Below are 21,347 nucleotides of genomic sequence, written 5' to 3' on the forward strand. Positions count from 1 at the left end.
ATCAAACTAAAAAGTTTCTGCACAGCAAAGGAAACCATCAACAAAATGAGAAGACAACCCAATAATTGGGAGAAGATATTTGCAAACCATATAACAGATAAGGGGTTAATATCCAAAATATACAGAGAACTCATACAGCTCAAGAACAAAAAACTAACAACCCAATTAAAAAAATGGGCAAAAGATCTGAACAGAGATTTCTCCAAAGATATACAGATGGTCAACAGGCATATGAAAAGATGTTCAACATCATTAACTATCAGGGAAATGCAAATCAAAACTACAATGAGATATCACCTCACTCCCATCAGAATGGCTATAATTAACAAGACAGGAAACAATAAGTGTTGGAGAAGATGTGGAGAGAAGGGTACCCTCGTACACTGCTGGTGGGAGTGCAAACTGATGCAGCCACTATGGAAAACAGTATGGAGATTCCTCAGAAAATTAACAATAGATCTACCATATGATACAGCTATTCCACTGCTGGGTACTTATCCAAAGAACATGAAAACACAAATGCATAAAGGCACACGCACCCCTATGTTCATCGTAGCACTATTCACAATAACCAAGATTTGGAAGCAACCTAGGTGCCAATCAAGGGACAAATGGATAAAGAAGATGTGGTATATATACACAATGGAATACTACTCAGCCATAAGAGATGATGAAATCTGGCCATTTGCGACAACATGAATGCACCTTGAGGGAGTTATGCTAAGTGAATTAAGTCAGAGGGCAAAAGTCAAATACCGTATGATCTCATTCATAAGTAGAAGATAACAACGACAAACAAACTTACAGCAACAGAGTTTGGATGGGTGGTTACCAGCGGGGAAGGGGGGAGGGAGGAGGGGGAAAGGGGTGATTAGGCACACGTGTGTGGTGATGGATTGTAATTAGACTTTGGGTGGTGAACATGATGTAATCTGCACAGAATTCAAAATATATTACACTGTACACCTGAAAGTTATATAATGTTATAAACCAATGTTACTGCAATAAAAAAAAATAAAATAAAATGATTTAAAAAAATTTCCCCCATTTTCCAAACAAAAAAAGAAACCTCAGTGGTTGCCAGGGGTTTAGAGAGGAAAGAAGGATGAATAGGCAGAGCACAGAGGACATTTGGGGCAGTGAAGCTAGTCTCTATGAGATGCTGTGTGACACATGACATTATATATTTGTCAAACCCGTAGTTTCAGCAAGAGTGAACTATAATGTAAACTACGGACTTCGGATTATATGACGTGTCAGCGTAGGTTCGTCAGTTGTAACAGATGCTCTACACTGGGGTGGGATGTTGATAGTGGGGGAGGCTGTGTGTTGGGGGTGGGGAGGCAGAGGATATATAGGAACTCTCTGTACCGTCTGCTCAATTTTTCTGTGAACCTAAAACTGCTCTAAAAAAGAGAACAAAAAATGCTGCATTTGGATTGTTTCATGTCTTTTAAGTGTTCTCTCTATGAAAAAAAACCCAATGAAACCAAAAGCACACACATACTAGAAATTGTAGACCATGCTCTAGGTATTATGGTTTGTAGAAGAAAAAGGTACGGAACTCCATTAAGTGGGTACATACAAAGAAAAGGCCCAGGGTCTATGTCAGAAGATTGGCAAATGTTTCTATACTTGTGCATTTTTTAGGTTAAATAAAATGTTTAAGATAGTGCATATCCTTTTTTAAGCATTCTCTGGTTTAACAGACTTTTGATTAACCAAACAACTGTTAGTCTTGACTGCATTGGGTAGGAGGATTGCTACTGTGTTTTGTAAGGGTTGGACGAGAAGGGTTTTGTTTGTCTGTTTATTGAAATAAGTTTGGGAAACTTGGGGTGAATAATGTTAAAAAGGTTCCTTTACTCCAGACCTTCTCAGAGCCTTTACTATCCTACTGTATTGGAAATCTCCAGGAGAGAGACAGAATATGAAATATTCTTTAAATTTATTTGACCACAGAACCCTTTTCTCCCCTGGGAACATCTATCATCAATTCAAGAAACTAGTGTTCTGGGGAGCAGTTTAAGAAACACAGGAGTACAAAATATGTACATATGCTTGAAGAAGTAAGGTATTCAACCTACTCACCTTTTGGGGGCCCCCTGGCTGGTTGGGAGAACAACCTTGATTGGCAGGTGTGTTCCTTCAAGTTTCAGTTCTTCCTTGGCTTAGGACCCAGGGGCCACTCAGGCACAGAGGGCTAATTGTTGTGTCAGAGAAATAAAATGGTACCGAACCAAGATACCCATCCTAGAGGGAGGGGACTGCATGGGATGGGGTGGGGGGCCAGTTTCAGAGAGGGAGAGAGAAGTGCTTTGGCCACCAGGAAGTCAAAGTTTTTTCCAGTCACAGGACTTGGGAACAGAGTGAGAGGGAAGAACAAAATCCTAATTTAACCCCCAGTGTGCTGTCTCCCTCCCACCTCCATGCTGCTGTCAAAAATGGCTTCATCTTATAGAAACAATGACCACACACACCCCGGAAATGAGACGCGTTTGGAGACTGCCAACTCCACTTGGCCAGGAATTTCTTCCCTTGGATGAATTCTACTCTCCCTGGCTTCCCCTGACTCCTGCCTGCAGGTGCAGATGCATGTCTGAACTTGAACTCATGAAGAAGAAGTGTGCTGGGAAATGTTCCCAGCACGCTGGTAAAAGAATCCCCCTTCAGCTGAGCCCAGAGCTAAACCCCAAACCAGATCTGTGGGCATTTGCCAGGTGATGATCCCCAAACCAGAAGCGTGTGACAGATGTGGCTCCTTGCAAGGTTTATATGTGAGCCTGCTACAAAATTACGTGGAAAAAGTATCTAATTTCTGATCCAAAAATTTCGGAAATATATATCAGCTCTGTCTTGTCAAAGCTTAGATTTATAAAAGTCTTAAATTTCTTAAGAAGTGTGAACTTCTAGGCACATTAACTCTTTTGAATTTCCCACTTCAACTGAGCTAGGACAGCAGTGATGAGTCTACTTGCCTTTATTTCCCTAAAGGAGAAGCAGGATTAGATTGACACGTTTATGATGGAGGGTAGCCAATTGTAGAAGAAATGTAGAATCCCATTGTCAAAAACAGGACCCCCCTCAATAAATAACGTAACAAGTGCAAATACCAGTGGCTCCTGCTCTGTCATATCCGCATCCCTGGGAGGGAGGATTGGGCTGGTGCTTTCTCTGTGTGCACTGAGTCTCCTGTCAGAAGCATAAAAGTATGAGTAGGAAAGCTCATCTGAAATTAGAAACAGCTGGGGGCAGGGAGTGGCCCTGTGGCTGCTTGCTGATGGCCAGCCCTCCCACAACAGAGACAGGAGTGGGCGGGGCTTGGCTCCCACCTCTGACTCTGCAGGTCTCTGTGTCAGGTCCCCCCTGGGGCCACGCACAAGGAAGTAGGTCCTACCCAACATAATTAACTAACGTACACGTGTGCTTTCATCCTTCCACGTGGAAGTTGAGGAGTGTTGACGTACTTCCATTGTTACAGCACTGTGATATTATTTAAAATTTGATTTTATTTTTCAACAGATAATACATTCACCTGGTTCAAAACTCAAAATGATATAAAAATGTAAAAAAATATGTTTAGAAGTCTTTTTTTTCCTAAGATTGGCCCTGAGCTAACATCTGTTGCCAATCTTTTCTTTTTTCTTCTTCTTCTTCTCCCCCAAGCCCTCCAGTACATAGTTGTATATTCTAGTTGTGAGTCCTGCTAGTTCTGCTATGTGGGATGCTGCCTCAGCATGGCATGATGAGCGGTGCTGGGTCCTCGCCTAGGATCCAAACCGGTGAAACCTGGGGCACCGAAGGGGAGCACATGAACTTAACCACTCGGCCATGGGGCCAGCCCTGTTTAGAAGTCTTGCTGCCACCATTGACCCCCTTCTGACACACCCATGTAGCTGCTTTCATTAGTTTTTTTATATACCCCTTTAGTACTTCTTTATGCAAATACTAATTCATTCTTTCAGTTGGTACCTACTCTCTGAGCACCTAGTGTGTTCTGAGCAACTGTATTATAGGCACTGGGGATACAGTCTTACTGTCAAGGAGCAAAAATCCTTACTCTCATGGAATTTATCATCTACAAGAGGGTAGGCAGACAATAATCAATAAACATAAAAAATAAGAAAGTAATGGAGTAAGGAGGACGGTGGTGTGGAGGTGTGAAGGGGGCACATTGCAGTTTCAACTGGGTGGTCAGGATGGACTTCACTGGGAAAGCGACGTTTTGGGCAAAGTTTGAAGATGGGGGAAGAGCATTTCAGACAGGAGAATAGCCCGCACAAAGGCCCTAAGCAGAGCAGGCCTATCGTGTTTACGGAACAGCAAAGACCCAAGTGTGGCCGGAGTGGAGAGGGTGAGGGAAGTCAGAGAGGAAGAGGGAGGGGAGGCCAGACGGTGCAGGACCTTGTGAGGACTGCAGTGTTTGCCCTGGATGCAATGGGGAGCGTGTCCCAGACTGTGAGTGACATGAGCTGACCTACATTTTAGTGGAATCTCCCTGGCTGCTGTGTTTAGAATGGACTGTGAAGGGAGAAACGGGGGAAGGAGGGGAAGGCTGGTTTGGAGGCGATTGCAGTAATCCAAGCAAGAGGAGACGGTGGGTCAAACAAGGTTGGGGGCAGTGCAAATAAGTGGTCAGATTCTGGGCATATTTTTGAAATAGTTATTAGTGGATTGGGGATTGGGTGTGGGGGAAAAGAGGAGAGTCCATGATAACTCCAAGATTTTTGATCGGAACAATTGGGAAAATATAGAATTGCCATCAGCTGAGATGGCAAGTTAGGGGGGGAAGATCAGGAATTTAATTATGTGCAAGTGTAGTTTGAAATGCCTTTTAGACATCCAAGAAGAGATGCCAAGTGGGAATAAGATCTAAATTTGAGGGTTGTCAGTGTACGGATGGTACTTAGCCATGAGACTAGATGAAATAGCCAAGGGAGTGTGTAGATAGAAAAAGGGAGGTGGACCAAGGGCTGAGTCCCAAGACACCCTCATTTTAAGAGCTAGGGCTGGGGAGGGGAAAAGGAGAACCAACAAAACCGTCCTAGAAGGAACAGTGAGGGGAAACTAGGACAGAGTGGCGTCCCAATGTCTAGTGACGGAAGTTTCTCAAACAGGAGGAAGTGAGAAATTGTGTGAAATGTGGTGATAGTCAAGTAAAACCACTGGCTTTGGCAGTGTTGAGGTCACTGGTGTTAATGACAAAATTGGTTTAACTGGAATGGTGGAGGTGACAGCTGGGTGAATGGGTTCAAGAAGGATTTTGAGGGAAGTGGCAGACAGTAAGTGTAGGCATCTCTTTCTGAGAGTTTTGCTAAAAAGGGAGCAAAGAAATGAGGTGATTGCTGACAGGGGAAGTGGGGTCAAGAGAAAGATTTTTACGAGATGGGAAAAATAATGTGTGCTATTGTGAATGATCCAGGACAGGGGAGAAGGGATGATACTGGAGAATCCCAAACTTTTGGAGAAATGACCTTGAATAGGCTTAAAGGGATATCCTCCCCCTTTATTATATTTATCATATCTTTCTTATAAAAGATAGCATTTTACATCCACTGTTCTGCACTGTGCATTTTTCACTTAACAATCTATGGTTCTTTTCGTATCAGTACATGGAGAAGTTCCTCTCTTTTTTCACAGCTACGTAATATTCCACTAGAATACCAGTTGATGTGTTATTACCAAGCTTTTGCTGTCCTAAGCAATACTATTCTGAATAACTATATATGCCTCGTCTCATATGTGTCAGTCCTACTGCTGCTTTCATCCAGAAGCTCAAGTTTGTAGGCCAGCAGTTCTCAACATGTCTCATCTGTGACTCTTTCTTCTCTCTTTTGGATTTCCTCCTCTTTTTTTTATTAACTCTATATTCAAAGTAATTTTGCCTTGTAACAATAGGATGTACTCAAACAGATAAATATAACAGTTCTTCATTTATTTCTGATAGTTGTGTTAGGCCAAAATAATTGTTCAGATACCTATAGGGACTTGATGAAAATAGATGCCACGTAGGGTCAATAATAAGATTTGACTCGGGATTTTAGTTATGGTGACAGAATATTGTTCACAGGACTTCAGAGGCGCTTTTCCAAATCTTTTCATTAGGAATATTGTTAGAGACCTTCTCGTTTCCATGTTCTGGAGGGTCCTGTGTCCTCCCCCTCCTCCTCCACTCCCCTGCCTCACCCATTAGTTTTTGTGTGTTTGGAAATGACGCTTGCTGTGTCCAGCACTATGTCTCAGAGAGTAGCCATTTCTAATGTTTCATGATACTAGTGTTGGTATGTTTCTCCCCCTAGACCTTTGGAAACACCAAGTCATGAAAGAAAACTTTTCAGTTATCAGACCACAAATAGTTGAAAAATTTATACAGAGACTAATGGAGAATCACCAGGATGGTGGACTAGAGGTACGTATTTAAAATTAGTCATTCTGGAGCGTGGTTATTTTTTTTTAACATAAACCCAAACAAGGAAGACTCTCCCCTTAACACATCTAACACTTCCCTGACTGCTTTAGAATGAAGATATGAATACTGAGGCTGACTCAAAGTGTATTCATTTGTTACCATTGTAATTCTGGAAAAACACTGATTTCTAACAAAGATGGGAGAGTAATTAGAATACGCATTTTCTAATTTCGGATCTGGCCAATTTTTTAAAGTAACCTTGGAGTTTGTTTATGAATGAGTTATTTTTAGCAACATTTCCTGTTGTTGATTTTTTTAGTATAGAAAATTTAAAACAGAGAAACCGAAATAGCCTATAATACCAATATTTAGAAAACATTTTTAAAATGTACAATATGAAAAAAACCCTAACAGCTCAGAAAAGCAACATTTTCACCCCTCCTCCACTTCACCATCCCCTTTCTTCTCCACAAAGGAAAGCAGTACCAACAATTGTTTAGTGTGTATACATATTTGAATCCATAATAACTCTATATACTATATGTGACAATAATATATATTTGATACATACAGCACAAATACACACAGTCCTTGGAGTTTTGAACTGTTTACTCTTGACCAGAAGTGGGTTTCTAAATCAAAGGAATCCACTGAAAAGGCAGGGTAAGAGAGTGTATTGGACATTTGGCCATAACAGAGGTTTTAGGATCATTGACAAATTAAGCATAAGTGCATTAGGTAGATATGAATCCAGCTTCCTTTGAAATTCAACCATTTTTTAAAAACCTGACTTAGCAAAATGTGCTCAATTTTTTAAAACAATGTTTTCTCCACATTTACATTTTTCTCAGCTCTTCTGATATTTCTCATAAACACTTCAGTTCTTGATTATGAGGTAGAGAATTCACAAGCTTGGCTGGGGGTAAATTTTTCCTCGGGACTTGATGATTGACACGTATTTGCTTAAGCTTTTAATTATACCCAAATGTGGTACTCTGCATTCTGATGGGGGGTGGGGAGTGGTTCCTTTTGGGTCCCTGCAGTTCAGAGGTTCTCAATCAGAGGTACAGAGGGAATTAGGGTGGGGCATGCTCCAAAAAATGTTTGAATCAAAAAATTTTGTGGCTTGCCTTAAAAAAGAAGCAATGTGCTTTGTGCTTCTTGACATGTGCTTCCTCATGGGTGAACCTCAAAGACATTATGCTAAGCAAAATAAGCCAGTCACAAAAGGACAAGTGCTGCATGGTTCTACTCAGATGAGGTCCCTAGAGTAGTCACATTCATGGGGACGGGAAGTAGAATGCTGGTTGTTAGGGGCTAAGGAGAGCGAGAATGGGGAGTTAGTTTTTAATGGATAGAGTTTCAGTTGTGCAAGATGGAAAGAGTTCTAGACATGCATCGCACGACAGTGTGAATGTACTTAAGGCCACTGAGCTATACACTTAAAAAATGGCCAAAATGGCAAATTTTAGGTTATGTATGTTTTACCACAATAAAAACAAAAAGTTTGTGGCTCAAGATCTGCTCATCCCCTGTCTATATACTTCACCCCAACAGTGAAGGCAGGAACTTCTAGGAAAGAAATGTGAGCATTAGTCGACAGGGCAAATCCATATCCGGTACAACTGGCACTCGGGGCACACTGCAGAGATTGACATCAGCCACCCGGCGTCTTGGAATAAGAAGACCATGGCATGTTAGGTCCTTCCAAAGTCTGTGCCTGGTGGCTTCTAGCCTCTTCTTGATCATCCGCAGTGATAGGGAACTCACTCTCTTCCACCCCACACCCCCTTCCTGGCAGCTCTTGTTTCAGGCAGCTCTTACTGAGCTGGATTTGGCCTCCCCACCATCTCCACCACGGATCCTAGTTCTGCCCTTGGGATGCCACAGATCGCGGTTCTGACCCCTCACAACAGGCCTTTCGAAGCTGAGGGCAGGTCAGTCAGAGAAGCTCAAGGAACGCCCTTGAGCATGTGTGAAGCCTCCATAAAATCTCAATGAACAAACCCAAACAGGTGCCCCTCCAGGTGGTGGATTACAAATCGTTACCCTTCCTGCAGACGGGCGCAGGACAGGCCCCAAGCCCTGTGCCACCCACGCTGGGTCCCCTCCAGGCTGACCAGGTTTTTTGGGCACAGTCTTTCAGTGGCCAGATGCCCATCTACTTGTACTGTCATCCAGCCTGTGTTCTCCATTTGCCCACAAGAACCTCATGAGAAACCTTCTCAGATGTCCTGCTGAAATCCAGACACGCTAGCTCTGCTGTATTTCCTGAGGAAGACAGGTAACCTGACCTGACTTTTCTTGAACCCATGTTGGCTTCTAGTGACCTTTGTTTCCTGCGCCAAATTCTAGAAAACCAGATTTTCACAATCGGTTCTAACATCTTGCCCAGATTTTATACCAAACACAATGGCCTGAAGTTAGAGGCTGAGATTTCTGGCAAATTGGAACAATAATAGTCTATTTTGTGGATTCTAGAACTATTTCCATTCATATACCAAGAATCGTTCACTCATTTGGGAAACATTTGTAGATCTCCTATTGCCTATTATTAGAGAAATAAAGGCAAAAGGTACAGTCCTTGCCATCAGAGAGCTTATAGAAATAGGTGAGCCAGCAATGTCAGGAAAAGGCACTTCATATTAAGTACTTTGATAGAAACACACACAGGGTGCTATGTGAGATCAGAGAAGGGGGACACAACCCAGCTAGGGGGTGAGAGAAGAAGTAGTCAAGGAGGACTTCCTAGAGGAGATGGTGTTTGGGCCAGATCTTGAAGCACAAGTAGGAGTTGTCCAGATGCAGAGGGGCCAGGGAGGGAAGGCAGAGCAATCTAGGAAGGAAGTATAGCAGAGTTCAGAGGAGGACACTAGAAAGGTGGGCAGGGCCAGATGCTGAGTAGCCTCGTGTGATCCTGAGGAGCTTGGATTTCATCCCAGAGTCAGTGGGAAGTCACTGAAGCATTTTATCAGCAGAGGTGGGCTTTAGAAACATCATCAAAACATTTGGTGTGTGCCTGATGGTGAACGAATCGTTATGAGGGACTCGGAGACGAAGCAAACCATAGAAGCACAATTTGCTCCCAGCAGAGTTAGACTTTTGCCATAATAAGGCCTGGCACCTGCCGTGCTTGCGCCCAGGCTGGCTCTCCAGAAGAATCCATGGGGCAATCTGGTGCTCTTTCAGCCAGCGCCATCCATCATGGTTCAGGTTTAAGTGTTGGTGAGGGAATCAGCCCACTGCGGGGCACTGGGCCAGCGGTCTTCGCTCTGTGGTTCTCATGGAACCCAGGGGCCTACCTGGGAAGAAGATGAAGCTCCTTCATGCTGCATTTTGACGCAGAGCTGACATTTAGTGACCTAGAAAGGCAGCATGGGTTGCAGAACATCTTTTAAGAAACAAATTGCTCTGAGAGCTTAGAGAAGGATTTGCCAGCGGAAGCCACATAGGCTGTAGTCCCACAACAGGTGCTGCTCAGGTGGCTCCAGATGCTGCTACTGGAAGGCCGAGTACACAGTCCGCAGGAACAAAGTTCACCAGAGAGACTGCTGGGAGCACGGGAGTCTCCCTGCACCTCTCCGTCACCTGGCAGTCACAGCTATTGTGCCCCACCTCAGATGTGCTCCCCATTCCATGTGCCCACTGCAGGTGCCCTGGCTGGACCCTTACCCCTCTCCCTGCCGTCACACTCACCTGCTATGTGCCATCCTCCTCAGCTCATCTTTCAGCCCATCTTCCTGAGGCCTTAGCAGAGCCGCTGAGGGAAAGCAGTAACACAACTTCTCTGGCCTCTGGAGACGGTCACGGGGAGTCCTGGCCATTCCCGCCTCTTTGGTGTAACACAGACTCACCCAAGAGTCCCTCATCCTTGCTGGGGAAAATATCAGGCTGGCTAAGAGCGGATGGCAGAGGGCCGCTGGGGTTCAAGTCTGCATTTCTGTTTGTTTGGGACCCTGTATGTGTAGTGGCCATGGTGGCATTAATCTGGGAAGTGTCGGCCCTGCTGAAGAGCTGTTGGAGGCTCTGTTAGCACACTCAGGGCTGGGCACTGCTGTCTAGGACAGTGAGGGGTGAGTCACTGTGGCTGATTCCAAGCACTGGGCCCAGCACCCCCGGGTGAGGTCACCGGCCACATCTTGCTGGCCTCGAATGTGGTCTCATGACTTCTCACGACTTCAGGCTTTCATCATATTCAGTCTGGGAATGTTTCCTTTGTCATTACTAAATTCACTAGCCTTGGCCTTTTCACTGTAAAGAAGTCAAGGTGCAGGGGATGAATCTTGGTTCCCTTTGCCTAGGTGTCAGCAGCTAATTCTGGCTGTGCTGCTCACTCCCCAGGAGCAGGATGGATTGCCCTCAGGGCCAGAGGGTGAGTGCAGGAGCGGGAGCGCCTTCCTCTGCCTTCCCTGCTCCTGCTCATGACATCCCCCTGAGCAGAGGTTTTCACCTACTGTTTCCATTCTGCATATCTTGAATGCCTCCTGCCAAGCGCTGTGGTTGATGACCTTTACAAAAGATTTACTATCTTTTAATTAGTATATACATTTTATTTATATGTACATTTGTATATATATTTATTTTAATTATGGGTACATTTTATAATTATATTAGAAAATAGAAATCTGATGTGTTAGAAAATAAACTCACAATCTTACCCTCATCGATAACCACTATTGTTATTTTGGCATATTTCCTTCCAAACATTATGACTTTCTTTTATTCATGAACTTTTTTAAACAAAATAAGGTTATTCTATGTGCCCTTTTGTTATAGTGTACTTTTTTCACTTGACTATATATTATAAACTTGTTTCCTTGTCAATCAACATATGTCCACAACATAATTTTTGATGGCTGCTTAGTATTTCATAGTCTAGATGCATGAGATGGATTCAACCTGCTTTCCATTATTAGACACTCTAGATTGTTTCCAAATTTATTTTCTGTTGGAAACACTGCTATAAAGACCATCTGTTGACATATAGTTTCGTGTATAACTTTTATTATTTCCTAAAGATAAATTCCTAGAAGAGGAGTCACTGTGTCAAAGGGCGTGAATATTTTTAAATCTTTTCACAGATACTGCTAGTCTGCCCTCCGAAATTCTGCACTGATTTCCACTCCCGTCAGCAGTGGTGACTGGCCACTCTCCTCATTCCGTCAGTACTGGGTTTTATCACTGTGTGCCGTCTCTGCTAGTTTGCCTCAATAACTTGCCTTGGCAAAGCCTCTCTGGGCTTTCACTGGAGGTCAGTGGGGGCACCGAGGTTGCAGTGAAAGGACCAGTCTCCTGAGCCCTGACAATGGAATCAGAGCCAGGGGAACCACCCCATGATGGGAAGACAGCCTAGCTTCTGCAGCAGACTGCTGGTGAGCCTGGAGCCCGCCTGACCCTCGAAGTGTCACTGATAAAGCTTATGGAAGCATACAGGCTGAATCTTGGAGTGGGTCCCCTAAGACTCCCAGATACACACACAGACACACTCACTGATACACGTAGAGGACACACACAGACAGATAGAGACATATACAGATGCTCACAGATAGACAGGTACACAGAGAGATACAGACACACAGACATATATACACTAATGGGTGCAGACACCAAACACACAGATATATCCACAAGTGTACACAGACACACTCACTGATACAGACACACAGAGACTCACACGAGCACTCCCATGAACCTGCAGGTCCTAGTCAGGTAGATCTGTTCTACCTTCCACATACTGGCTCCCATTTCTCTCCAGAGCCTAAATCTGAGCCTACCTTGGAGGGGTGGACTTTTCCTCTGTTCCCTAATGGCCATCTCTTCAAAAAGGGTACCCAGTCTCCTGGAGAAATGGAGGGAATGGTACTGCCCAGAGAATGAGCACTATGGCCCTTTGACCAGAGCAAGAGGGGCCCCTGCCCAATGCCCCATACTTTGGAGGGCCCCTCTGGCTCTCTTCCCACCTGACCCTTCCCCACTGGGTGAGAAATCCCCATGACCAAGGGAACATACCCACTCAGATGCCTGGGCTTCCTTCTAGACCATGCTCCAGGTACCTGGGACCCTAGAATTCCCTAAGTCCAGGGCTTCTTCCCCAGATCACCCTCCCCAGAGGGAGAGTGGACCTCACCGCCAGTGTGCGCACCCTGGCCTGAGGTGTGGGCAAGGGCAGCTATGTAGGGGTGTGAACGGTTGGGGTATCGGCTCACATGCATGTGAGGGCCCTCCCCAATAGGATGTGAGGCCAGAAGTGGGAAGAGATAGGAGTCATGTTGTAAATGTGGGTTGGAGACCAGCTCTCCCCAAGTCACCACACCTCACGGCAGAACTCAGAGTGGTCCAAGAATGATCAATTTAAACCTGGCCTTCCAAGTCATTTTGAAAGTCTATTTTTCAAAGTAAGAGAATTAAATATTTTCATTTTAATGGTTTGTTAGTTTGATTTATAACCTTTAAATATTTAGGATACTTAGATATGTGGTATGTGGGCCTCCATTTGTACTCTTGTTCCTGGCCCTGCAGATGTTAACAGCAGACCTGAAAGAGAAAAGCTTGCAAGGCTAGAGCCAATGTTTTTCTACGGAGGAGAAATGGAAGTGGGTGTGTGAGCTGTGAGCCCTGGTATGGTGAGCCTGCCCTGCTGGAGCTGCTGTGAATGATGCCCCTTCCTTTTCAGATCACTTTCAGGAAAGAACACCTTGAGGCCTGCCTCCTTTCCCTGGGTTGTGATGTGATGGCAAGAGAACGCAGCAACTTTGAGAGCTATTCCATGTGTTACGAACATGTGTTGGAGCATGCTAGGCAGAAGCTCTGCCGGAAGGAGCAAGTATGTTCCTGGAGAGACAAGAGCTGTGATGGGGAAGGTGTGGGCAGGGACCCTCAGGAGTCACTTTAAAGAGGAAAGTAAAACAGAGGGTGGGGGCAGGTGTTCTTATGCAAGAATTGAGAGTGAATGGTACTCCCCCAATTTTTCTTCTCTTTGGCTCATTTTCTTGGGTTCTGGTATTCTCAGCTGCAAACGTGATGGCCTCAGCAACACTGGGTTGTGCGCTTTGGAGACGTCTAGTAGGGAATATAAGAGGTGAGCAACAAAGGAGCTGGCCCCCTGGGGAAGATGCACAGCTGACCTTCCCACCCTCAGCAAACACAAGGCAGCTGGTCTAGCAAAGAAGCCAGGATCCTTGAGTAAACTCTGTTGTCAGGATGCACATCATGGGTCTCCCTGATGAGACTTCCATAAAATGAGGTCCCACCGGTGGGCTCCAAGAGTCACTTCTCCTGTCCTCGATTGCACACTGTTTTGAAACGGATTGAATCAGAGGTTCAGTGTAATTTTAGTTTGTACCTAAGAAAAGTGTAAAAGTCTGAAAAAAATCAAATGAAGCATTAAAATATCAAATAGTGAGTTTTGACTTCACCCTCAATTTGGCTTAAACCCATAGCCGAGTACTCTGCATCCGTGTGAGTGCCCGGAAGTTGGTGCTGTCTTTTGATGCTGTGTCGGGCAGCCAATGGGGCAACAAGCACAGTCCTGGCTCCAGGTGGAGCCCGAGGATCTCAAAATGAAGCTCCACAAATAGGAGGTGTCTGGAGCATGTTGTACTGAATTGAGGCATGGTTGGAAGAATGAATGTTTGAGTTTGCTTTGCACTGCTTTCTCCTCTCCAGGAATTAGATGTTTTACGAGAAGGTCAGAGTCCACGTGAAGACAATGCTGGTCAGGTAGGTCAGCTGTTACTAAAAAGGTTCTCTTCTCCATTTCTCAAGTTCACGCTCTCAGCGGGAGCCAGACACGGGACTCCTAGTGTCATTTTCTTGTTCACCATCAGGAGTGGCCTGTAGAAGTCCTGCCAGTGAAGGCCCACTGAAGAAACACCCAAGGAGTGTGCTTTCATTTTTTAAGCAATGAGGGCATTTTTTTTTTAGTTTTTTGGTGGTTTTTGTTATTTTTTATTGCTTTGTTTTTTCTTTTTGTTGTTATTTTTGTGGTTTATTTTCCTTTGAGGCCAGTTAAAGTGCATTCCAAAGATATTTAGGCTGAGGTATCAAGAGAAGGCCAGTTTGGAAATGGAGGCCAAGACAGTTGAAGTATTTTCTCTAAATGAATTGTGCTCACATAGTGTCTCTTCCGGGGTCATTCATTCAGCCACCATTTATTGAGCACCTACTATGTGTCTGGAACTGTTCTGGGACGCTTAAGCTGACCTTAGATCCTTCCACCTGCATTTGCACAACGGGATATTCACCTCCTTCATTAGATTCAAAGGATGAGTGCAAATTCAACACTGACACACAAAGAACTGTTCTGTAGTGGCAGTTTGAAATTGCTGAATTATTTTCCATTAAAAAAAAAAATGTTTCTGCTGCTAGGTTGCCGAGCTCAGTCATGATATGATCATGGAAATCACTGCTCTGAGAGCCCGACTCACGGATTTGGAAGAAGAGAATCTGAATCTCAAAAAGCAGATTAGAAAAGAGGTCCAAGAAGAGTACGAAGCCTTAGTCCAAGCTTTGTTTGTGACGTGTTTACATATCAAAGTAAGTGACCCGTGTCGGACATCTGGGCAGTCCTGTGGGGAGCTGGCTGTGACTGACCCCGCAGCACTGCACACAGAGGGACTGATGACAGAATGGGCTTTGTGGCAATGAGATTGCTGGGCCCAGGGATTCTCCAGCTCTAAGCTTCTGCTGCAGAGAATGAGTCAGCAATGGGTGGTCATTATTTTACCATGATTGACACTGAATTTAAGACAATTTAAGTATTGCTATTTTCCTCACTCTACCGCTGGTTGCCATTGTTGCCATCTGATTGCTGTTGAGGGAAGGGGGCTTCTTCTTCTCAAGACCCCAATAGTTTATGGCACTGTTTTGTCTCCTGAGTGTGACCATCCAAACAGGAGAACACAGCACCCTGGGCCAGGCCAGACCCATCAACAGGCACCTCCTGAAACTTCACTGGGCAGATTTAGGATTCGAATCAGCTTTCAGAGATTCCTCCAACCCTCAAAATGCACAATGCCAGCCTTCCTCTCACAATTGGTGTCAGGGAGCTGCTGACCTGTCAGGAAGGCCAATCCAGAAGGGGAGTGATGGGGTGGCCACGTGCCCACAGTACTGGGGAAGCCTGTCACTTTCTTATGATGGCTGTAAGATGGAGGTCCCGTGCCTAAAATGGGCCATCACGGAGCCTGGTCCAGCTGCCACAGGACTGTGAATTTCAGTACAAACCTACCACCTCCCAAGTCCACAGCTTCCCCCAAACCCGCCCCCTTCCCTGCTATTGGGTGTTCCCCAGAGCCAGCCCTATTTGGGTCCCTACCTCACTCTCTCTCCTGGGGGGATTCCAAGGTGGTCCCTGAAGTTGTGACGGTGAAAGGAACTTCCACCACTGCTCTGCCTTGGCCTGGTCATTCCAGAGAGGATGGGAGATTCCTTCTTATTTGTGAAGGATCCACAAAATACAAGTGTACACAAGTGTTAAAGGATCAGAACCAAAATGCACTGGGCCTGGTGCTGCGGGGGAGGGGCGAGCAGACAGTGAAGTCTGGAATTTGCTAAGCCATCTTTGGGGTATAAAATTGTTGAAAAATTTCTTAAAGTTCTTTTTAGCTTCTGTCAGATTCCTAAACAAAACGGAGATTCTCTCAGGCTAACCTACGTCCACAAGCCCCGACAGTAGGGAATCCCTGTTCCACCCCAGGGTCCCCAGAAGGTGGTGAAGCTTTTGCTGGGTGGCCAGGAGCCAAACTTCCTGCCATGGCTCCCCAGCCGGGCACTGTCCTCCTGCCTTCCTCTCCAGGGAAGTGGTTCAGAGGTGAGAGGATGCCCCACTCTCACCCCTCACCCGAGGATGCTGGGTCTCCAGTTGTACTTACCAACCATCAAGCCATTTCACCATAAACCATTAGAACAGGCTGTTTCATACTGAGATTTCTGCTGGAGCCCAAATAGGAACCAGCCAGCCTGATTCCTTCCTCTGCTTCATGTATTTTTAATGGAGTTCCTCCTTAGTGGCTTATCTACAGTGTTTTAGCTGATCAGATTCTGTTGAGTCAACCTGATGGCAAAAATCTCTAGGTTCAAATTCCCAACAACCCTTTGGTGGAGGGGGAGGGATTCAGTTTTCCACCTGTGACCTCACACTCTACCCGTTCAACTCGCTTTGGTGCCTGACACCGTAGGCGGGCTCTAAGATGTGCAGGCGTCCGCAGGACGAAGCCCTGTGGATTGGTGACAACGCTGAAGGGACTGCCAGTGAGAGTACCAGTTATTACCTGATGGAACCAGTAAGCATCCGGGTGGATGACTTTTTAAGGTGAAACCATTTCCGAAAGTGAGGCTGTAGAAGGTGAAAAGACTCTTCCTCAGCTACCCTTCCTGAACTTGAGTCTGCAATTTGCAGGAGAAGCTGGATGAGAATCAGCTTAATTTGATCCAAAAAGTGTGTGAGCTCATTGATGAAGTCAGAACAGAAGGGATCAACAATCTGAAAAGCCTAAAGAAAAAATGGGGTTCCGCCAGGCCTGACAAAGAAATGAAAGAACACCCAGCCAAAGTAAGTCATTTCCTTTAGCAAGGGGATATCAGCATAATATCTTAGCATCTGAGCCCACCGCTCACTCTTTGCATTCCAGTCTGCTTTCCCTGAGAAAGCACTGCATCAGGCATCTAAAAAGGGCACGGGGGCTGACTGCCCAGTGTGGTCTCCTGGAAGGCATGTCTCTGATGTTGGGATTCGTACCCTTCCTGAGGAAAGTGTTGGGGACGGCCTTTTCTGAAAATGAGCCTTCTTGGCAGGAGCAGCTGTGGGCCTTGGAGCGGGATAACTGCAGCCTGGCGGCCCTGGTGTGCAAAGCAAGGAGCCTGGGCCGGTGGAGGCTGGCTGTGCAGCAGGCTCGCTTCCAGGGCCAGCTGAGCAGGGCCGAGAAGGTGAGCGCTGGGGGAGGGAGGCCCCGCCCAGCAGGACGGGGTGGGGGGAGGTGGGGGTGCAGACTGGCCTCCTTGGCTGCAGCTGCTGTGCTGGTGTAGGGTGGCAAGACCCACCATCTTAAAGGATCTGACAATAGGGGAGTTTTCCTGAAACTGGTAATGTCAGAGCCTCGGGAGAAACAGGAAAGAGCCAGAAGCGAATGGCAAAGAAGCAAGGGAGAGAACAGGTCAGAGAGTTTAGCAGAGGGAAAGAAAAGATGGAGAGACTTTACCAAGGGCTTGAGGCAGCTGAGTCAAAATACTGTAGATCTTCGAGTTGCAGACATGATTATTTGAGGAAAATGAAGTACTAACAAAATAAGAAGTGGAAAATCAGCTTTAAGGCAAATTGGAACCAAAGTGCATATTAATAGTGGTTTGGAAACTTTCTCTACTGTTTCTGAGAGTCTTTGTCTACTCCCATCTGTCACTCTGTTCTTAACTGAAATCACGGAGGCAGTGACCAGCAGGAGCTCTCCGTTCTACCAGAGGTGCTACAGGATGACGGATGATGAGATGGTTTAGAGACTGCTTATGAAACCAAAACCATGAAAAGGAAACTTACTTCCCATCTTACTGTGTTTGGAATGTTCGCAGGAAGCTATGCAGAGTAAAACAGAGTGCTTGAGCATCAAGCTAATGGCAGAACAAGAAGCGGTTTTATTTCGTCAAGAGTTACTGGCTCTAAGACAGGCCCTGGCCAGGGCTCAGGCTGACAACGTGAGGATGTGCAGGCAGCAGGATAACCAGGTATCTGAGCCCCACCACCTCTCTTCCGCTCTCTCTGTGAACACGCTCTGCAAAGCTGGATGTGGCAACCAGAAGCGGCACCGTGCTGGCTGTCGCAGCTCTGCAGTGTGAAGCTGAGCAGCCGGCACTGCCAGAGAGAGATGGCCTGGACCCCAGCTTCCTTTCTTCTCCCTCCTTTCCAGCCCAGACACCAAGGGCAGTGGCCAAAAGTCTTCTGTTATTATTCATATTTGGCTAAGATGGTGAAATATTACTCATACATGAGACTCTTCTTCTGTGTGTGTGTGTGTGTGTGTGTGTGTGTGTGTGTGTGTGCGTGTTTCTCTGAGGCTCTTTTTACCCAGGCGGCATCCTGGGGTCTGGGTCTCTGCTTTTAACACAATGCCCTTTCAGGCCCCAAGCACCCTTTCCATCCACAGCAACCCTCTACCTGTGGAGTGTGGCCCAGCCATCAGCATTATTCCCCAAGCAGAGTCTTGCGTCCTTTCCCGATGGTCCATACTAAGTCTTACTTTCAGAAGTTGCTGCTGCTTAACAGGGGCTGGCACCAAAATAAAGGTGTTTCAAGTCTAAGCTCTTAATAACTGTGCCACCCTCTGAGTATGAATGAAGCAGAGGGACCCTAGGTTTAGAGAGAGAACAGCTGAGTTTAAATAGCAGCCTGGGAAAGCTGGGTATATTTCAAACATGAAATAGAATTTATTTATTTGGCCCTAATTCCTCCATTAAGGTGTACCAGGTGAATTATGATGTATAATTCTGTAAACTGTAAAGTCACCATACAATTATGAATCATTATTATTAATATTATAACTAAGGATTGACCATCTAGTACTTATGGGGCTACCGACGAGAAAAGTTTCAGAACAGAAACACATTATTACTACTCTTTTCCTTCTCTAGCCATCTATCTGGAATCTGGCTTCCCCAAACCTATTTTGGAAGTCAAAACGGAGGCAGGATTGGACCGTGTCTTCCACACTCATCCCCACTCATCCCACTGCTGTCTCACCGCGGCTCCCCCTAGGTGACCCTTCTGCTGCCATCTCATGATAAAGGCTCGATGATCATGCAAATATAGATTGTGATGGATATGATTATTTGGTTAATAAGCTAATTAACATACACATTATCGTCAAGTTTTCTATTAAAAGACCAAATCATTTGACCTGATATCATTCCCCTGGCTTTTCTCGGTGTGTGTCTGTTGGGTTTTCCTTGGAGCCGTAAATGCCAGGCTGAGCTAGATCCTGGTGGTCTTACTGCTGGCTAGCACAGGACAGGACAGCTGGGCTGTATTACCCTGAGCCCAGGAATACCACACAGGTCTGCACCTGGGCCCCCAAGGAGGGGACGGTTGTGTGGGCCAAACCCTCATTCCCTGCCTTGTGCTGAGAAGACTCCTCGTTTTTCTCCTTTCCTTTGGCCTTTTCCTGCCACAGGCTCAATTACTGAAAGAGCTAGAACATAGAGTGACCCAGGAAGCTCGCCACCGGCAGCAGCTGGATTTAATAAAAACCTCCAGCATGGAGAAGCTCCTGGAAGATGTGGAGCAACAAGAACAGCACCTGCAGCTCCTTACTGAAGAAGTCAAGAGGGCTTCTAAACTGGGCCAGCTCCAGCAGAGGAAAAGTCAGAGAGAACTCCACCAGGTAACTCCGGGGAGAGGTGGCTGCTGCTGGAAAGCGAATCAGAGTGCACCAGACAGAGCCGGTTCATTCTTCCCATCTTTTCCACGCCTCTCGTGTACCCCCACAGGAGTGTTTCTCCCCATTTGTCACTTCTGGGCACATGAGGAAAATGGAAATACTTATCCCGATGCTGGGTAATTGCTCGGGCTGCTTCTGGTGAGAGATGATGGCTTGACTGCCTCAAGGGCCAGAATCTTGGCACCCTTGTAACCCACTTGAAAAATGTATTTCCACCCGCCTCTAATCTTGGAACTAGGGATCCTTTAGAAAATTCCAATAAGTAATGTGGAAAAGCAGCAAGCATCATGGAAGCTGTGATAAGAGGATTTTATTCACGGTGTTTCTGGAAGTGCAGAGACAAAAATGAAAGGCAAGAGTGATTTCCAGACAAAATATATTCTCGTTAAATATACCCCACAGAAAAAAATACAGAAGGGAATAATACAAGATAGATGTGGATTAATGCAAGTTCTGACAACAGAGACCACAGAATGTAAGTGAATACAAAGGGAAAACAGCGCCTTCCAGAGCAGGCTTTTCACACATATTCATTGAATGAATAAATCACTTAATTAATTCGCCAGAGATATTACGAAACAGAAGCTGGAAAGTTAAATTATTGGCCAAGTGTTTCAAGGGCTCAAGGAGGAGATCAACAAGGAGAATTCTACAAAAATAAGAGACAAAAAAAAAGGATAAAAATCTAATTGAGGCAGTGCTAGAGAAAATATTTTTGTAGAAATGAGGAGAAAATGAGTAGCTTCAGAATAAAAGAAAATTTACACTTCACATTTATTTTATGAAAAGTAATCTAAACTATGACTGAACTCATAAGAAAAATTTGGTGTCACCTATTTGTCCTTCAAATTATGCTTTTCTAAAAGCCACCACAAAAATAGGGAGGTTCATAGAGTAGTTTCTCAAAGTCCTCTCTAAGTAATAGCTAATTTTTGTTAAATGGCAGAGATTCTAAAAGGAGTCAAAACATTTTGAGGTTTCTCTCAACAAATACACATTTTTAGTATTTGTATGTAAAAACCATCACTGGCTCTTTCTAAAGGACCCCTTCAGCTCGCTGACAGCTCTTGTGATCCCGGGCTTACCCACCCCAAATAGCAACCCACCCTCAGCCTCCAGAGCCCCGCAGCCAGCAGTGGCTCCTTTAATCCATCTCCGATGAATGTCCTTGCCTACCTCCTGCCCCTGGGACCATCATTTAGAGCACAGGCCCAAGACTCGGACTGCCTGATTCACAGCCCCAGGCCCTCCAGCTGTGTGACTTTGGGCGAGATGTGTGGCCTCTCTGTGCTTTACTCTCCTCATCAGTACATGGAGAACAATGTACTGGCTTCATGGGATTTTGGAGAGGCATTAAATTAGGTAATTCAAATGAAGCGCTTAGAACAGGGTCTGATACATAGCGCTCGATCAATATTGGCTGTTTGTCTTTTGTTGGGGTTATGAAGGTAGACAACTCTGGAAACAGGTAGATAGGCCTCTGTGAAGTGGGGGTAGGATGTGCTAACACCAGG

At 45.4% G+C, this 21,347-nt stretch overlaps 1 protein-coding gene across 5 annotated transcripts in view; it reads left to right on the forward strand.

Moving 5' to 3' along the window:
* The window catches only part of LOC102147786 (uncharacterized), a 165,451-nt gene that overhangs the window by 137,551 nt on the left and 6,553 nt on the right, over positions 1–21,347 (forward strand). For 4 of the 5 annotated variants that reach the window (XM_023650884.2, XM_023650885.2, XM_070225344.1 and 1 more), the window contains 8 exons: positions 6,300–6,409; positions 13,083–13,232; positions 14,075–14,128; positions 14,777–14,944; positions 16,809–16,961; positions 17,204–17,335; positions 17,972–18,124; positions 19,567–19,776. In XM_023650884.2, coding sequence (XP_023506652.2) covers positions 6,300–6,409; positions 13,083–13,232; positions 14,075–14,128; positions 14,777–14,944; positions 16,809–16,961; positions 17,204–17,335; positions 17,972–18,124; positions 19,567–19,776 — 1,130 coding nt within the window. Of the gene's footprint in view, positions 1–6,299; positions 6,410–13,082; positions 13,233–14,074; positions 14,129–14,776; positions 14,945–16,808; positions 16,962–17,203; positions 17,336–17,971; positions 18,125–19,027; positions 19,298–19,566; positions 19,777–21,347 lie in introns of those variants that run through there. The other variant, XM_070225345.1, reaches the window with a different exon arrangement.

Source organism: Equus caballus, chromosome 10, assembly GCF_041296265.1.
Source record: "Equus caballus isolate H_3958 breed thoroughbred chromosome 10, TB-T2T, whole genome shotgun sequence".
Taxonomy (NCBI): Eukaryota; Metazoa; Chordata; class Mammalia; order Perissodactyla; family Equidae; genus Equus; species Equus caballus.